This window comes from Coturnix japonica, chromosome 1 (assembly GCF_054131305.1).
Source record: "Coturnix japonica strain WE chromosome 1, WE-NBRP24, whole genome shotgun sequence".
Taxonomy (NCBI): domain Eukaryota; kingdom Metazoa; phylum Chordata; class Aves; order Galliformes; family Phasianidae; genus Coturnix; species Coturnix japonica.
In genome coordinates, this window is record NC_140663.1 from 44,371,751 (window position 1) to 44,387,405 (window position 15,655).

A 15,655-nucleotide genomic window follows, 5' to 3' on the forward strand; every position below is an offset into this window, starting at 1 on the left:
CTGGGTGTTAAGAACAGATGTGAGGATAGCGCCAGAAGAGGAGGCAACAATAGCGTTAGGTTAAAACCCCTTTTTGTGGATATCTCTTGTATTTTCCATACTTTGGAAGAGTCCTTGTAAGCTGGAAAAGGAAACTGCTGTCTCTCTTTCAGAACTTCAGAGCAAACACTATCTTCCTTTATAGAAAAGCTGCTGCAATTAGATGCGTACTCATCAAATTATCTGTTTACCCATGCAAGTACTTCCTCCATTAACAACAACAACAACAAAAAAAAAAAGATTTAAGAATGCTGGGGGGGTAAACTGTGTTGGAAATGCCAACATATGATGACTGTTGGCAAGTGCTCCAGATGGGAGAAATGATTGTATTCACTAATAACAAAATATTCACTTTTCTGACTGATTTTAACTTATACGTGTATGAGAGGAAGTACTGATAATTGCTGTAAGAATGATGTTTCTCAGTTCAATCTCGAAAAACTGTTGTCATTACCTCACCAGAATGCATTGCAGTTCCAACTGTTACCAGCTGATGATGAAAGACACATCAAACTGAACTCAAAACTACTGAGTCTAATATTTAGTTATGTGTTTTTTAGGGCTCTGCTATTTTCCTCAGCACTCAGATTCCATTGGTTTCTATTTCTGCATTTTCCATCACAATTAATATTAATTATGTTATATTTGAGAAATTACATCTGTTAGAAAAGTCTGTATGTGAGGAGTTGGACTGAGTCAGAGGAACCGAGAAAGAGAATGGATACATGAAATGAAAACAGCAGAACCTCATGGAGTTTTGTTTCCCACAAGACAGAAATCTCCTTCTGAATTGAACTTCTCTATCACTAAGAGGTCAAAGAAACATAAAGGAACCCCAAGTGGGCTAATGGTTGACAGTAAGTGGGAAATCTGAAAAGTGGTCTGAAACAGGAATTTCTGTGTTGAACAGGAATCAGAACTTTTGCAGATGCAGAAACTTTGAGCCTTCTTGTATCTTCTCCCTTGATTATTAACCTTAATTGACAATGCTACAGATGCAAACCTGGGATATGCTAAACAGTTCACATGGAGGGCAACTACTCAGGAAAGGTCATGAATAGCTCTTCAAGGAGACATCAAAGGCACTGCCCTAGGAAGAAAATTCTTCTAGGATAAACAGAGGGACAAAGGGAGTGGTACCTCAGGACAAGCAAAGAGATGATCAGAACCAGAATCACAATTCCTGCCAGCGTGAAGACAGCAATAGTCAGTATGTGTGGGCCTGCAGAAAGGAAAAAGATAGAAAGTAAACAACAATATTCTATTTAAGAAACTACATTCACCCACATATGCAAGTCACAGTAGCCAAGTAGGAATATTCTTTGGTCATATTCCAATTGAGAGGCTTTGCGCTCCCTGGGGTTGACATGTGCCTGCTCCCTTTCAGAACAGGATGAAGCATGGCCCTGAGGAGTGCTCTTATGTCCCCAACCTGAGGCATGGGCACTCTGTAGACAAATCCAGGTGGGAGGTGAATTCAATGGCACTAACACTCATATCAGCTCAGAGTTTTCAAGTGTTTCTCTTCTTTAAAAAGAAACTAAGATAGTTCTGGAATAAAAATAACTGTTTCTTGGTAAACACATTCTAAAAAAAAAATGAAGCAGACAAATAAGTTCATGAGAATAGAGAGTGGGAGCAAACCCTGGATACAGCAATCTGTGTGGTGGGGATGTACAGGCATTAAGTGGTTGGCCACATAGGAAAACCATGGAAAGTAAAATAAGAATAAAAAAACCAATAAAAATTAATAAAAACATCACAAAGCAACAAGACACAAACTAACTACCTCCAGAATCAGGTAGTAACTAAGCATGGATTTTAAGCACACTACTGTAAGTGTTTGCATCCAACATGGAACTCTATTTAGGAACCCCTTTGCATTTTGGACCCAGATTTCTAGCTTTGATTTTGTTGTTATGTGTATTGCATCTCCCTGCCTTCCATGCTCTCTAGCCAGCCTCTGTCTTAGGGTCTCCACGTAACTGTAAATGTTAGTTTCTTACTCTTAATTGAAAACTATTTGTAGTACCATTTCCCTTCACCAGGGAAGGATACTGTCAGCTCCTCGTAATGACATATACAGAGGATTTTGAAATCAATTTCCTAAGAATTCTCTAAAACTTCAGCTTTTAAGCAGTCGTTTGTCATCAGGTTGAAGTTTCCCATGGAAGGCCGGTTGAACTGCATTTTCCTGTTCCTGAGACTCTGCTTCCACCTCCTGGCTGCTCGTATTTTTACAAACAAAGTAATCAAGTGCCTTTGAGAGGCAGTTTTACTTTGTTTTGTTTTTTTGCGTAGCTTGGCCATGAAGTCCGTCCTTCACTATGTATTCAATGTTAAGATACCACTTCATAGACACAACTTTTCTGCAGTTCCCAAACATTTTTCTTTTGCCCTTGTGCAGCCACTTCAAACAAGGACATCTTCAAGGGAAGATAATGGGGTCATCTGATAACATAGCGCATGTGGGGTTTTAGGGGTGGATGAGAATGGGACTGGAGCAGCTCTGAGAAGGCTGGGGCCAGACAGCAGAGTGTAGGGAGCTGGTGCAGGGTCAACACAAACCCTGTTTTACTTTACTGAAGAATAAAAGTGTCCACTTTACTGTGAATGACTTCAGGTTTGCAGATGGTGTTTGTTACTCCAGCTATCAGTTTGCATTATAACATTCCCTAATGGAGGTCAACAGCACAGCAAACTAATGGAGCCTTAGGTTATAACTCTGACACCTCTGGACATTCGCTCATCAGTGGGAATGACTCAGGTGAACACCAACCAACCCACAGTACACTAACCCTTGCAACCACTGCCACAGCAGGAATTTTTATGTTGCATTATCATACCTTGAAAAATATTCCTTCCCATTGCCCATTGCCATGTAGCAAATGGCAAAACAACACCTGCTGACCAGCAGGGCTGTACTCTGCCATGCTGAATAACACAGAGGGTTAATCATTTTATCCAGGAGTCACCAAAAACTCAAAGGCAGGAGATGGTTTCTGGGATGTCAGTTTCAGTGTTCAGGCTGAGATTGAGCTGGATATTAGGTGTGAGGGCTTTGTAAACTCTCTTGGAAGAAGAGGTACGTTTAATAGATATCTCACCAGTGCTTGGAATATCACTAGGCAGCTTGTGGCTCTTCCAGATGAAATCAGGACTGGTAGATACCACATACGTCTTGTTCTTCTGAGTGTTGAAATACATAAGAACTCTGTACTGTGGCTGTAGGAGTAAAGAAATGCAGTCAGCAGCAGTTCTGTCTCTTTTTGTTTGGTTGGTTTTTGTTTTTGTCTCTTGTTCCTAACTACTCTTAAAAATGTATAGCTCAAACTTCAACAGAGTAATTCTTGCTCTTTCTGCCACACTGGTGTGTTCTCTTTAGATTAGCCATATGTTTGGCTGCCATATTTTTCCTTACTCCTCCCCTCTCCTGAAAAAAAAATGTATGAGTCACTAGCTGTACTTCACTTAGTGAACCACTGGATGACATCAATCCTGCCCATCTCCCCTTATGACCTCCTCCCAGCATGCCCAGTATGCCCTGACATGCCATCACATCAGGTTATTTACACTGTTCTTATGTGATAGTGCATGGCATTCTGTTTCTCCTTTCATATGCAGTTGCTTCCTGAACATACGTACATCACTTCCAGACTGTGTTGTGTACAGTAGGGTCAGATTGTTGTCAATATCTCCAAATGCATCTAGAGTCACAGGACCCTGTACACCTGTGGACACACAGAATTAGTCAGATGGTTTGCATTGTCCAATAAGTAAATATGTAGCAGGAATAATGGGACAAATGAAAGGATTTATGTTGCTCAAGATCTTTTTCTTCTTTATCTACGTGCTAGAGCACATATCAGTTTAGCGTTGCACTGCTTCTGCCTTCATAGTGCACCACATTTTCTCTGCAGAACACAGTAAGAGGTGCTGAACTAACTGCACAGAAAAGGAAAGTCTCCCTCTAGCCATAGAAAAGATATATATGTCAGGTTTCTTCAGCATACCAAGAATGGCAGATTAAACTCCCCTGAAGGGATCATTTTAGAGGTGAAAAGGGAAATTGCCCATTTCCCTCTGCAGTTTGAGTCTGTCAGGAAGAAAGGAAATGTGGAGTTACTTTCATTCCTCTAACTCTTTCGATAGCTACGTGCTTGACTCTAACAACATTATTTTAACCACATTCTTTTTCCCATCAACCTCTTGACTCCTAAAGTCAGCAGGTGTGCGCACTGAGAAATTGCCTATGGAGAACATTCCAAGGATTTTAGGGTGGAACCTTCTACATCCCTCAGCACTGGCTTGGCTTTGATCTCATGAGGCCAGGCACTTGAACAAGAGCAAGTGTTGCCAATATCCACCACTCTTGAAAATCTCACCACCATTTTTTCCTTTCTTTTTGTTCAGGAAAGTCTCTTTGATCAGTTTCACATTGCTCTTTTGCTGCACTTGCTAATGATTTCTTTTATTTTTGCTAAAGTTCAGCATCATTATTTTTGTTTGGAAATGACCTTTTTCCTTTTTACCTTAAAAATTGGTGTTAAGTTTTTCACAGTTCACCTTCTACATATCGAAACAATTATTATTTGGACTCTCTACTCAGCCAGTGTCTACACAAGGAAGAATGAAGGTGATTCAACACCTTTCACTTCTGGGAGTTTTTTAAAAAAATAAACCATAACTAATATACAGAATTAATTTGAGACAAGAAAAAATGTCTGTGCAACTTATCTTTCAAACCAAACAAAACCAAAGAGATGAGTTCAACAGTATACAAAAGGATGCACACTCCAGGAGGAATTCATAGAATCACAGACTCACAGAATGGCTTAGGTTGGAAGGGACTTGAAAGATCATCTAATTCCAACTCCCTGTTGTGGCCAATGGCTGCCAAGGACCAACGACCCATCCAACCTGGCCCTGAGTGCTTCCAGTGATGAGGTACCCTCAGCTTCTCTGGGCAGCTGTGCCAGCGCCTCACTGCCTTCTAAGTAAAAATTTCTTCATAACACTTGACTGTAATTTCCCCTCTTTTAGCTTAAACGAATTCTCCCTTGCCATATTACTATTGGACCATATAAAAAATAGGTCCCCCTTCTGTTTATATGCTCTCTTCAAGTACTGGGAGGACACAATGAGGTCTCCCTGGAGCCTTCTCCAAGCTAACCAAGCCCAGTTCCATCAGTCTTTCTTCATAGGAGTTGTGCTCCAGCCCTTCAATCAAGGCCTACAATGTCTTTGTAAACTAAAAACAGTTTGAAACTGATTAAAATTTTGCTGAGTGGACTTCAGAGATGTTTTGAACATTAACCGTATTTCATAAGCATTTCTCTCAAGCCAAAACGAGATCTCTGGTACAGAGCTTAGAAAAGACATTGCCACAATTTAACTACCCATGGAGAACTGAAAATGAAACCTGAATGACGGGTTGTCTCTAGAGGAAGCATAGACTCTTGGCTCTTCTAGTACCTCTTTTATTCTCTGAAAAGTCTCCTTACAGAGAGTTCAGCCCTTTTTCAAAGTAATGGCACCAGCTTTAGGGCCCCATCCCTGTCCTGCAACTCTGCTGCCCAGGAAGCTCTCTCTCCCCTCCTCCCACCCCTCCTTTGACAGCAGTATTCTTTAAATACAACTCTGATCTTCTCTAGAGATTACAAAAATGTTTATTAGGCTGGTTTGCTGCTATTTCTGAATGTTGAACCTGAACACAAATTTATCTCACCCAGAATCTTACTGCAAACAAAGGATAACCAAAGATGCATATTTAGCACTGAGGGATGTGGTTAGTGAGCATGATGGGGATGGGCTGATGGTTGGACTAGATGACCTAAGAGACCTTCTTCAACGTTAATGAGTCTGTGACTCTATGATTCTGTGAAAAGGCCATGACCCAGAAAGGAATCTGCTCCTTAAACAGGCTGCTGTTAATTGCAGAGGCACTGAGGTGATTCTGCATGATTGCTATGTTGTGCTTTTGTTAATACTGAAGATAACTTATGTGCTAAAAATGATTTAAAAAAAAAAAAAAAAAAAGCAAAAGAAAAATTACAGTAGTGATAAAATTTACTGAAATGCTTGGATGTTTTTTAGTGTAGAAGGGACTTATCCTAAGGGGACTTCAAAATAAATCTCTTTTCCCTCTTCAATTCAGTGAACCCTGCTCAGGACCATACATTTCTGTGGGAATACAAGAAAAGCTGTTCAGAGCAGCAGCTGTGAAGCAAGATAAACAGCACATTTTTACCTTCAAAAGTGACGTTTCGGAATTCATTGATGAAGCTGAGAGGTAACACAGGGCTTTGGGAGAAGATAAATTTCTTCAGAATATGTCCAAACAGCAAGACTGCATTATAATAGCCAATAACAAAGTCATCTTCCAGCTAGAAGAGGAGGGGGGAAAAAAAGGCAATTTGAGAGTTTGTATTTCTGCTTTAATGATACAGTAACTTTAGTTATCTGGATAGGCAAAATTTCCAGCATGGAAGGCCAGCATCTGAATGTTGAGTGATTACACAGGCAATGCTATATCGATATTTTCTCTTGGAAGTGTAAAGTTATAAACAACATGTTTTTGGTGTAGTAAGATGGGAAAGTAGGGAAAAAAGCTTATAAGAAGCATGTGGTAAAGCACTGGCATGCTGATTCTGGAGAAAACGATTCAAGAAATCCTACATTGTGGGTTCTAAGCAGGTGTGCTCAGTGGGATGCTAAGCTCTTGGCTTTGAATTAGACTCTCAGTGCAGATCATCTGGTGTATTGCCAACAAGTCTGAGCTTCCAGATGGCCACAGCTCAGGGGCAAGAAGCTGTGCCAAAATTCCCAGCTGCCTGCCACAGAGCTGGCACCCAAAAGAGGTTGAACCCAGGCTGAGGGATCTGGAAACTCAGTAAAGCCGGCCAAAAGCTGGAGAGCCGGAGCTGAAAACCAAAAATCCTGGGAGGAACTCTCTTGTAAGAGTCTGGTTCCAGGGCAGACTGCAGGAGTATCAGTATTGGTGAGCAGATACAGAGTTTGCATAGTTTCAGCTTTCCAGGAAATTTAAAAAGACATGTGCATTTCCTACAGGGAAATGCCTTACAATACTGCATTTTTACATCACTGCAGCAGAACGAAATGCCATTCTGCATTGATGTAAGAAAACGCTAACATAAGGGCACAACAAGAGATGAGTATCACTGTTTTCAGTTTTCATTTCCTAGTGTAGGAGCGTGTAGGAGCTGAATGTGATGATCAGATACAAAACAGCATGGTTACCAGGCTAGTGTCAGTAGTCCTTGCGCTGAAGTTGTTATTAGCTGGTGGCAGAGTCAGGACGAGTACGTTCTGCATGTAACGGGCTGAGGTAGTATTCCTGAAGTATGTGTTCCTGCAAAGCAAAGTGGAAAACCTCATGAAGAGTCAGGAACAGGGGCAGCAGTAACACAGCATTCTCACCCCCCACCCCACCCCCCCCTCCCCAGTGGAGCTGTTACTTAACAGGTTAAAACTTTTTTATATAAATAAAAATTCATCACAGACAAACCCCTTTATGCTGTTCAATCTCTCACGCCAACTTTTGTGCTTAACTTTATCAAAAGGTAATATAAAGAGATCTGGCAATCTGAAACATAATGCTATTATTAACAGAACTTATTTCTGTCCTATTTTCTCTTCTTCAAAGTAGGAATTTATATTTATTAAAATAGAGTCTCTCTGGAATACGTAGTAATGGAATCTGTCATTTTTTTCATGTCGTCCATGGTTCTGGCCTCTTTGGCACTCTTTTACACGTTCCTTTAATTCTGATATTGAATAGAATTGATAACAGCAGAATTGATAACAGCAGGAGTTGCCCTGAAAACATTTAATAGAAGGGCATCAACAATCAGAGAGGTCAGGGAGCATCCTACTGATGTATTTTATTAATTCAGTGATCTGGGAAAATCAAAGGAAACCGTGTGAACTGGAAAGCATGCTAAAACAAGCAGGAACATTAGTAGCTTTCAGGCGTCTTTGGTTTCATCATCCTGAAAGGCCATCTGGAAGAGCTTCCCAGGCTGGCAAGCACATATTGACTCATGTACTGCAGAGGAATTCAGCAATTGCTATAGCTAGACTGATTAAAAACTCATTTTGTAGGAACCTTCTCTTAGACATTTCTGATCATCCTTTTAAGGGCTTGTTTGTTTGTTTGTTCAGTAAGTACAGAATTAAGGGCTTTTGGAGACCACAACAGATGAGATCCCAACTCCTCAGACAACAGATGAGATCCCAGCTCCATTGCCCTGTTCCTGCCTTTCTTTGAACCTTACAACTTCTGCATCACACTTTTAACCCCAGATAATTTCAAATTGCTTTTCATTCAGGCTTGAACTGAACTAACCAGATGGAAAGGAAACTTCATTAGACTCCACCTGACTGGATAATTCTACAGCATTCCCCTTCCCTTGAGGGAGGCTTAAACACTGTGTGTGTCCTGGGTGCAACAGGACTCAGAGCTGAAGAAAATATAAACTCATCAATTTGCCTGAGGGCCGTGACACTTGTAGAAGCATTTACTTTGTCTTCTCCTATGACTTAAGATTAGATCTAACTATCTGTATTTTATTTCCATTTTAAGATCACAGTTCTTTGAGATCAGAAAGACATGCAGCAGATTTAAGGAGGGCAGCATATAAGATGGTCTGAGGCAGCTGGGTGTACCAGAAGGACAAATATTTCAGCAGAGTAGTCCTGGACATGGTTTTGGTCTAGATCAACTAGCTTTCTCCCAGACCATGACTTATCAGGGTGACAGGAACAAATCTGAAGAGGCAGTTTGGGCATGATTTAGCCGTATGGCTGTGGGTTGTGCTTTGTCACTTCAGCTTGGGGCCAGAGATCAGCTCTTGGTCCAGTTATTTATTAATTCAAAGCTCATGAGGCCACAACTGATAAAGCTGGTCAATGCCTGTCCTCGACTACAACGATTTTGTAATTAGTAATAGGAAGATGAAATCGAACAACAGAATACTTAGGCTGAGTAGTAAGGAATATATCTGAAAAGTTAGATTTCTGCAGCTATAAAGTTGTTGTTCCTTGGAATATACAACTGCACCTCCCTTTTAAGACATTTAATAATGAGTAAATGGATCCTAGAAAAATAGACTGTAAGCCATATTTCCACAGCTGCTTCAGTTGGATAAAGTGTATATGAAAACTTTACAGTCCTCACATGAAGAGCTCATGAGCAACTTTGGACTCTGATTCTCACAGCTTCCTGCCCTGAGGAGTCCACAGGACAAAGTTAACTATCTCTGCTCTGGTCACTGTCTTAGAAAAATCTTTCATGGACTAAATGGGATGTTGTAGAAGATGTGCCATGATTCATACACAAAACAAGTTATAAAAAGAGCATGACAAGAGGAAAGAAACAATGGAAACCATTTTGTGATAAAGCATTTCTTCAACAAAACAGTTCTACACTAACTATAGTTAGATAATAGTATCTCTACCTTTCAGCAAAGTGCAGAGAAAATAGGAAAAGCAAAGGTGATACTTTACTTGAAGAGATCTATCAGGATGATAACAATGTCCTTATCCACTGTCTCCGTCCCTAGGTCTTCGCTGATGTCATCTGGAGTGCCACACATGATGATCACTATAGTTTGGGCAAAAATGGAGGTGAGAAGTACAGATAAAGAAAGAACATTTGCTTGTTCCCTTGTGCCTGAGTGGCAGGCAGCATAACAGTGCTGGACTAAGGCACATTACCTGTGTTATGCTGGGACTGCCTGCACAGGATATCTGAGGGATGGGAATATCTGAGGTAAAGTCAGTTTGTAGAAAGTGCCTCTATGCCTATTCTATTTTGTGTTTGACTGCACCAGAGCACCACCATTATGTCACTCAAGTAAGTAGCAGCAGTTCTGATGTGATCCAGGCTATAGAATATGAAAGTTTATAAGTCATATGGAGTTCAGGTAATAGTTTAAGTGGTTTACTTATCACTCTTGTGCTCCCTTGGCCTGCTGATGCCAGGTGCTTAGTCTTTGCAGAAAATGAGGTATTACTCATCTATTTTTCAGGTTTAGGTAGATCACTTCCAGAAGAAGTGCCCTTTGATGGCACAAGTGAGGACCATTTACGTTTCAGAGCTGCAAACACGGGAATGGTAGAGAAATAAGCATTCCTGTAATATCTAAGGCCTAGATTAGGAGAAGTTGTGATTCCTGGATTTCTGAATCTTTCACAAAACAGAGTATGTAGGAGGGTAACATTATATCTAGATGGGAGAATTCATCCCTGAGAATATTCCCCTATATTTTATTGGGATAGGGAGAGGAATCTGAGAGGTTTGTGCCACCTTCTATTTGCATCCGTGTGAAATGATGTCTGTGCTTCACTGTGCAAAGACCACTCCTAAAATGTAGCTAAGAGAATAGTCTGATTTCCATGAAAAAGTAACATACCTGCAGAGAAAAACGCGCCCTCAGCCCCTCCTTACCATTGCTTTTCCGTTGGGGATTTTTCACAAGTTTTCTAAACTGATCTTGTGTTCTCACTGTGTCCTTAAACTTCAGTTTTTCGGAGAATTGTGTGACTCCAGCATCTAATGCATTCATGTACCTAGAAGAAGGGAGGGAGCACAGATAGAGTCAAAAAATAGCTAACTCCTCATGTGCATTCTGCAGTTTATCCTAAATAAATGAAAACTCTGGACAGACAGTCTACAGAACATGAGTGTTTGAAAGACAGAGTGGAGCATTTTTCTTTTTCTAGACCAGTAATAGAGAAAATCAATATAGAGCACAAAAGAATGACTGTTGAAAAGTCATCCAGGCATATTTGAGGCTGGTCATACAAAGCTTGGGCTTAGAGAATACAATAATGCAATAAGACATTAACAGTTAAGGAAAAAATAAGGATTGTGGGGAACTTAGAGTAAGTGAGACTAATGGGAAACGGTTCTAGGAAGCTCTGCTGTAGAAGGCCGCACTTGTAATCTTGTTTGAGTAAGTAGAATGGCGAGTAAAAGCCAGATTAAAGATTAAACAAAAGCAGACAACTCCTAAATATTCTTTCCTCAGTGTATTGAAAAGAGACATTCTGATTGAAATAAAGTTAATGCAGAGGAAAGAGGAAAAGGATTTTCTTTGCTTTCAAAGTTTTGACTTAGCAACACTGTCCTATAATCTACAAAATATTTTTGCTCCCATCTCCATCAAGAATTGAGTTGTTGATCATTAACTTACAAGTCCCCATGCATAGCTGGAGACATAGCTTGCTATATTATCTGTATTAGGATTAATAATGACAACCAAGTGGGAAGAAACAGCAAATTAATCTTAAATTTTTTGTTAATTCAGCATGAAAGAAAAGGAGCTTTAACATTTCAGAAGTTATAAAGAAGGTCTGAAGGCAATAGAATTGTAAATTTTGCTTAAAATTCTGTAACATCCTCAGGATACGAACTGGAAATATAAATAATAGCTATCTTCTTTGACCTGAGAGCAGCCTTTCAGTATCTAAAAAGGGCTGAGTGTATGAGTGTCAGTATATGAAAGCATCTACTTGACTGAAACAGTGTTTTATATCTGGAGAGGAGAAAATCCAGTATTTTCAAGAAACACCATAGGCTGATGCTTCAGGTCTCCTGTCTCCTTTTCTTCAAAACTGGTGAGCCTATAGCTTCAACTCTGCAAGTGCTGGGGGTAATGGTGAACAGGAAAAGATCCTGTTTGAACTTTGGAATGTTTTGGAGTAATAATTGTGCACTCAGATTGAATGTTTAGAGCTTGATAAGATCCCTGACCTAAAAAGGCATTTATGGAGACTATGACAGAGGATACTCTTGTGTCACAATATTTACATCAAGAATGGAGTAAACAGGTATTTGCAGCAGGAACAACTTTTGTGCTATGCTGTAGGAAGAGAAAAGGTTTGAAAATACTTAAACATAGACAGAGTGTAGTATTCCAATGTGCAGAACAGCTGAGGGGTGTAATTCTTCTTTTCCTTCTCTCACTCCTTAGTAGCAGTAAGGCATCTCCCAACATGCAGGACATGTAGGACAGCCTATAGGAACCATGCCTGAGGATGGAGATGGAGCTCTTTAGGTCAACAACTGAGACAGAAATGAATCTGGATCTTACCAGAGGCATTGCTCCGAGTTGTCATTCTTCTTGTAAATGTAGACAGATTCCCAAGTGTTAGTTTTGAATGGCTGCTGAATTTCATTCCAAAAATAATAGAAGAAGTCATTCACTTTCCTAGCTGGGGTCAGAAGACGGGTTAGGTTTTCTTTGTAGTCACAGGACAGTCCAAAACTCCCTACAGAGATCAGAGGCAGGCTCAGTATTGTGTCAACTCTGAGGGGAGAGACAAGAAGACACGTCTGAATGGATTGTTGTCGCACCAAGGCCGCTGCTACATCATTTCACACCCGTAGACTGGTCACAAAATGTATTTACAACTTGAGCTGCATGCTCAGTATTAAGAAGCCCAACATTCTTGACATCTTTGTGATGTCAGTTTTGGATCCACAAAGAGATTTGGTCTCTTCTCTGATTTGCAATGAATGGTGGATGATTTTCTGCCCACCTATATAATTTTGAATGTGATATGTATTCTATCTCTTTATTGCAGCCATGCTGGAGGGTAAGGGCTTTGTTGCCATCAAAATCATTTTCAAAGTGTTTCAGTTTCACTATATTTTACGAACTGGGCAGCAACGAAAGTCAGAGAGACCAAGTAATGATATCCTCTGCTAGCAGCAGATTTGTAAAGCAATGGTATTTTTTGTACAGAGACTTAAAAGTAGGCTAAAAGTATTTCCCTAGATGCTGCAGATTATCAGACGACACTAAAAGTATTTTCATTTGCTTAATGGGAAGTCTCTTTTGTTCGCATGTTTGTTTTTTTTTTTATGACAGGGCATTATGCCTGCAAAGAAAACCTGCTCATCAGCACTGCTAGCATCATGATTTTCCAGGTTAAGTGCCACTTCACAAACTACAGGTTTTAAAGCTGTCACAACAGAGACAGACATAGATGATGTAATGTCAAGGAGAGTGTTTCATAACAAAATGGACCTTCTTCTCTTTGACTTAAGATGGTTTAGAGTGAATCACTTGTTCTGATTTGCAAATCAGTACTGTGGGCAAATCCAGCTGCCTGATAGTATTTTTTGCATGAACTTCCACTACTTATACTATTTACTGTATGCTGTTGTAACTGTACCAGAGTCTGAGAAAAAGACTTTGGCATCATTCTGGGCAACTTTATATCCAGCAGACAGAAAAACAAAGGAAGTTAGGAGTCACAATGAATAAAATGGGGCACACTGAACAATATTTTATCGTGGTCGTTTACATAATAATTTATTAACTTTATTCTTCTATAAATCAATCACATTCTTTCACTGGAAATACTGAACTAAATTCTGGTCAACCCATTTGAAGAAAAGTATAGAGCTGATAAAGCTTGAAGTAAAAGTACCCCAGTCTTATCTGTATGTCTTAGTGAAACCAAAAGGCTACCAAGGTTTAAAGCAGGAAGAATGATTCACATGGGTAATGGTATTGATTTGTACTTACAACTGATGTGTGTGTTTGGTTTTTTTTAATCAGTTGTGCTAAAGCTATACAGATTAAGCTCATGTTTTCCTGATACCTGAGAATGAACATATTAATGTATAATGCAATACAGAATTACACAAATTTACGTGTAATACTATAGTAGAGAGACTGAGTCTTCAGAAATGCTTTCACAGGCAGAAGATTTAGGATGAAATTGGCTGTTCCCTGTCTAAACACTCCTTACTGAAGATAATTGAGGTTTTTTGTGTTCTCATGCCACACTGAACTCAGGCTCCTCTCCATAACTGAAAGCCCACTCAGAAGGACCCTCATTTCTGCATTTATTCAATGTCCAGTGCCTCAAGCTATCATCCCCCTTTCACTCTGTGGCTGTTGATAAGTCATGTCTTCTAAGCCCAATATCAATCTACCATCAGCAATTAGAAACACTTAGCTAATAGTAATGAGACAGCATCAGTGGGCTCATGGAGGGGCTTTTCCCTTCCAAACTTAAGTGGCTATTCACAACAGCCTTTCTGCCCTGACTGTTGACATCAAAGTGCCTGATGTATCCCAAAGCCCAGTGTCTCTGCTGGTTTGATGTGCTCAAAACAACTTTGTTCAACACTTGATATCTTTAACAACACAATATTGCACGGTACTTACGAGACCATTTGGTAGGTAGCATAAGTGCAAGCGGGTCCTATGACAGCACAGCCAAGAGTGCCATTTTCCTGCAAGAGATCAGACATGGTCTGTAGTGGGGGCAATGTGGTGGCACGGTGAGAAGGATGGGAGATTGAAGAGAATTTTAAGATTTGAATTAAGTCCCAGAATTTACTCAGCAAAAGCAAGGACAGAATTCAAAAGGAGACATAGAAAGGTTAAAAGAACAAACCTAGAGTGAAGGAGGGAGGAGTCACAGGGAGCTACGAAAAGGCACAGTACAGAATAGTACCTGTAAGAGTAAAACCTTAACAGAGAGAGAGAGAGCAGAGCAGAGCAGGTTAGGATTAAGATGTTGCAACTGCATGCATGAAAGCACAGACCAAAGCAGTTTTGTGTGCCGTGAAGGACTTCTTAACAAAGACTACAGCATGCAGCCATACATTGTTAGATGAGAGAATTCACAGTTAATTGACAAAGCCTCACTGTGAGGTGACAGTGATTAGACATGACAACATCTGCTGGAACACAGCTTCTTGAATCCCTTGCAAGGCACCAGTTCTAACTGAAACTTTTCCCAACATTCAGAGATTCACACATTTTCTCCCACACAACATATCTCATTTCCAGTGAGAGGCAAGCACACAGTTCATCTTTGCCCTCTGGGCACAGTCACATGTTATTCTTTGTTATCAGTGCCAGGCCCTCTGCCTGCACGCTCCCAGCTTGCACTGCTCCCTCCTTTGTGCTGGCATATGTATTTCTGTAAGCCGATGGATCAGGGAACTGAACCAGCTGGAAATGGGCACTCTTTGTTCCATGTGGGCTGTTGGAGCATTTGGGTAGTTTGTTGTTGCTGTTGCAGTTTGTTGGGTTTTGTTGTTGCTGTTGTTGATCTGTTTTTCTTATTATTTGATTAGTTTGGCTATGTGGCCCCACAAAGAGCTGTGCAGATATGACAGAAGGGATAACCTGAAGATGCAAAAAGTAGCTTGAAGCAGGTGTCTGCTTCAGCTGGCACTGCTACCAAACGACAGCCTCTAGGAAGCATTCATAAGGTCTGTACGTTTGACTGCTTGCCTTTACAAAACCTATGGGAGTGTCTTTGACATCTTCACCTACCTCTCAAGTTAGATTGGAATTGAACAACAGGTTCAAAAATTAATACAGAAAGACAGACATAGAATCACAGATGCATGCATACTTACATGCAAGTGCACAAACATATATGAAAGTAAGTCTTTTTTTCTTAGGAAATGAACCTAGAGAAACCAGATACTCACAAAAATTTGCTTGATGAGCTCTACACCTTCACAGGTGCTGGTGCGACAGCCTTGTGAAACATATAGCGATGATCTGAAGTGGTGGAAGGAGGCATTGACTGTAACCTTTACTCCTGCAATGCA

General features: G+C 40.3%; 1 protein-coding gene across 2 annotated transcripts in view; it reads right to left on the minus strand.

Moving 5' to 3' along the window:
• GUCY2C (guanylate cyclase 2C) overlaps positions 1-15,655 on the minus strand; it is a 41,675-nt gene that overhangs the window by 24,849 nt on the left and 1,171 nt on the right. Inside the window, exons 2-11 of one of the 2 annotated variants that reach the window (XM_015861856.3) lie at positions 15,533-15,645; positions 14,250-14,317; positions 12,159-12,374; positions 10,511-10,632; positions 9,568-9,664; positions 7,300-7,411; positions 6,290-6,425; positions 3,685-3,770; positions 3,147-3,264; positions 1,180-1,261 (exon numbers count right to left, since the gene is read on the minus strand). In XM_015861856.3, coding sequence (XP_015717342.2) covers positions 1,180-1,261; positions 3,147-3,264; positions 3,685-3,770; positions 6,290-6,425; positions 7,300-7,411; positions 9,568-9,664; positions 10,511-10,632; positions 12,159-12,374; positions 14,250-14,317; positions 15,533-15,645 — 1,150 coding nt within the window. Of the gene's footprint in view, positions 1-1,179; positions 1,262-3,146; positions 3,265-3,684; positions 3,771-6,289; positions 6,426-7,299; positions 7,412-9,567; positions 9,665-10,510; positions 10,633-12,158; positions 12,375-14,249; positions 14,318-15,532; positions 15,646-15,655 lie in introns of those variants that run through there. The other variant, XM_015861864.2, reaches the window with a different exon arrangement.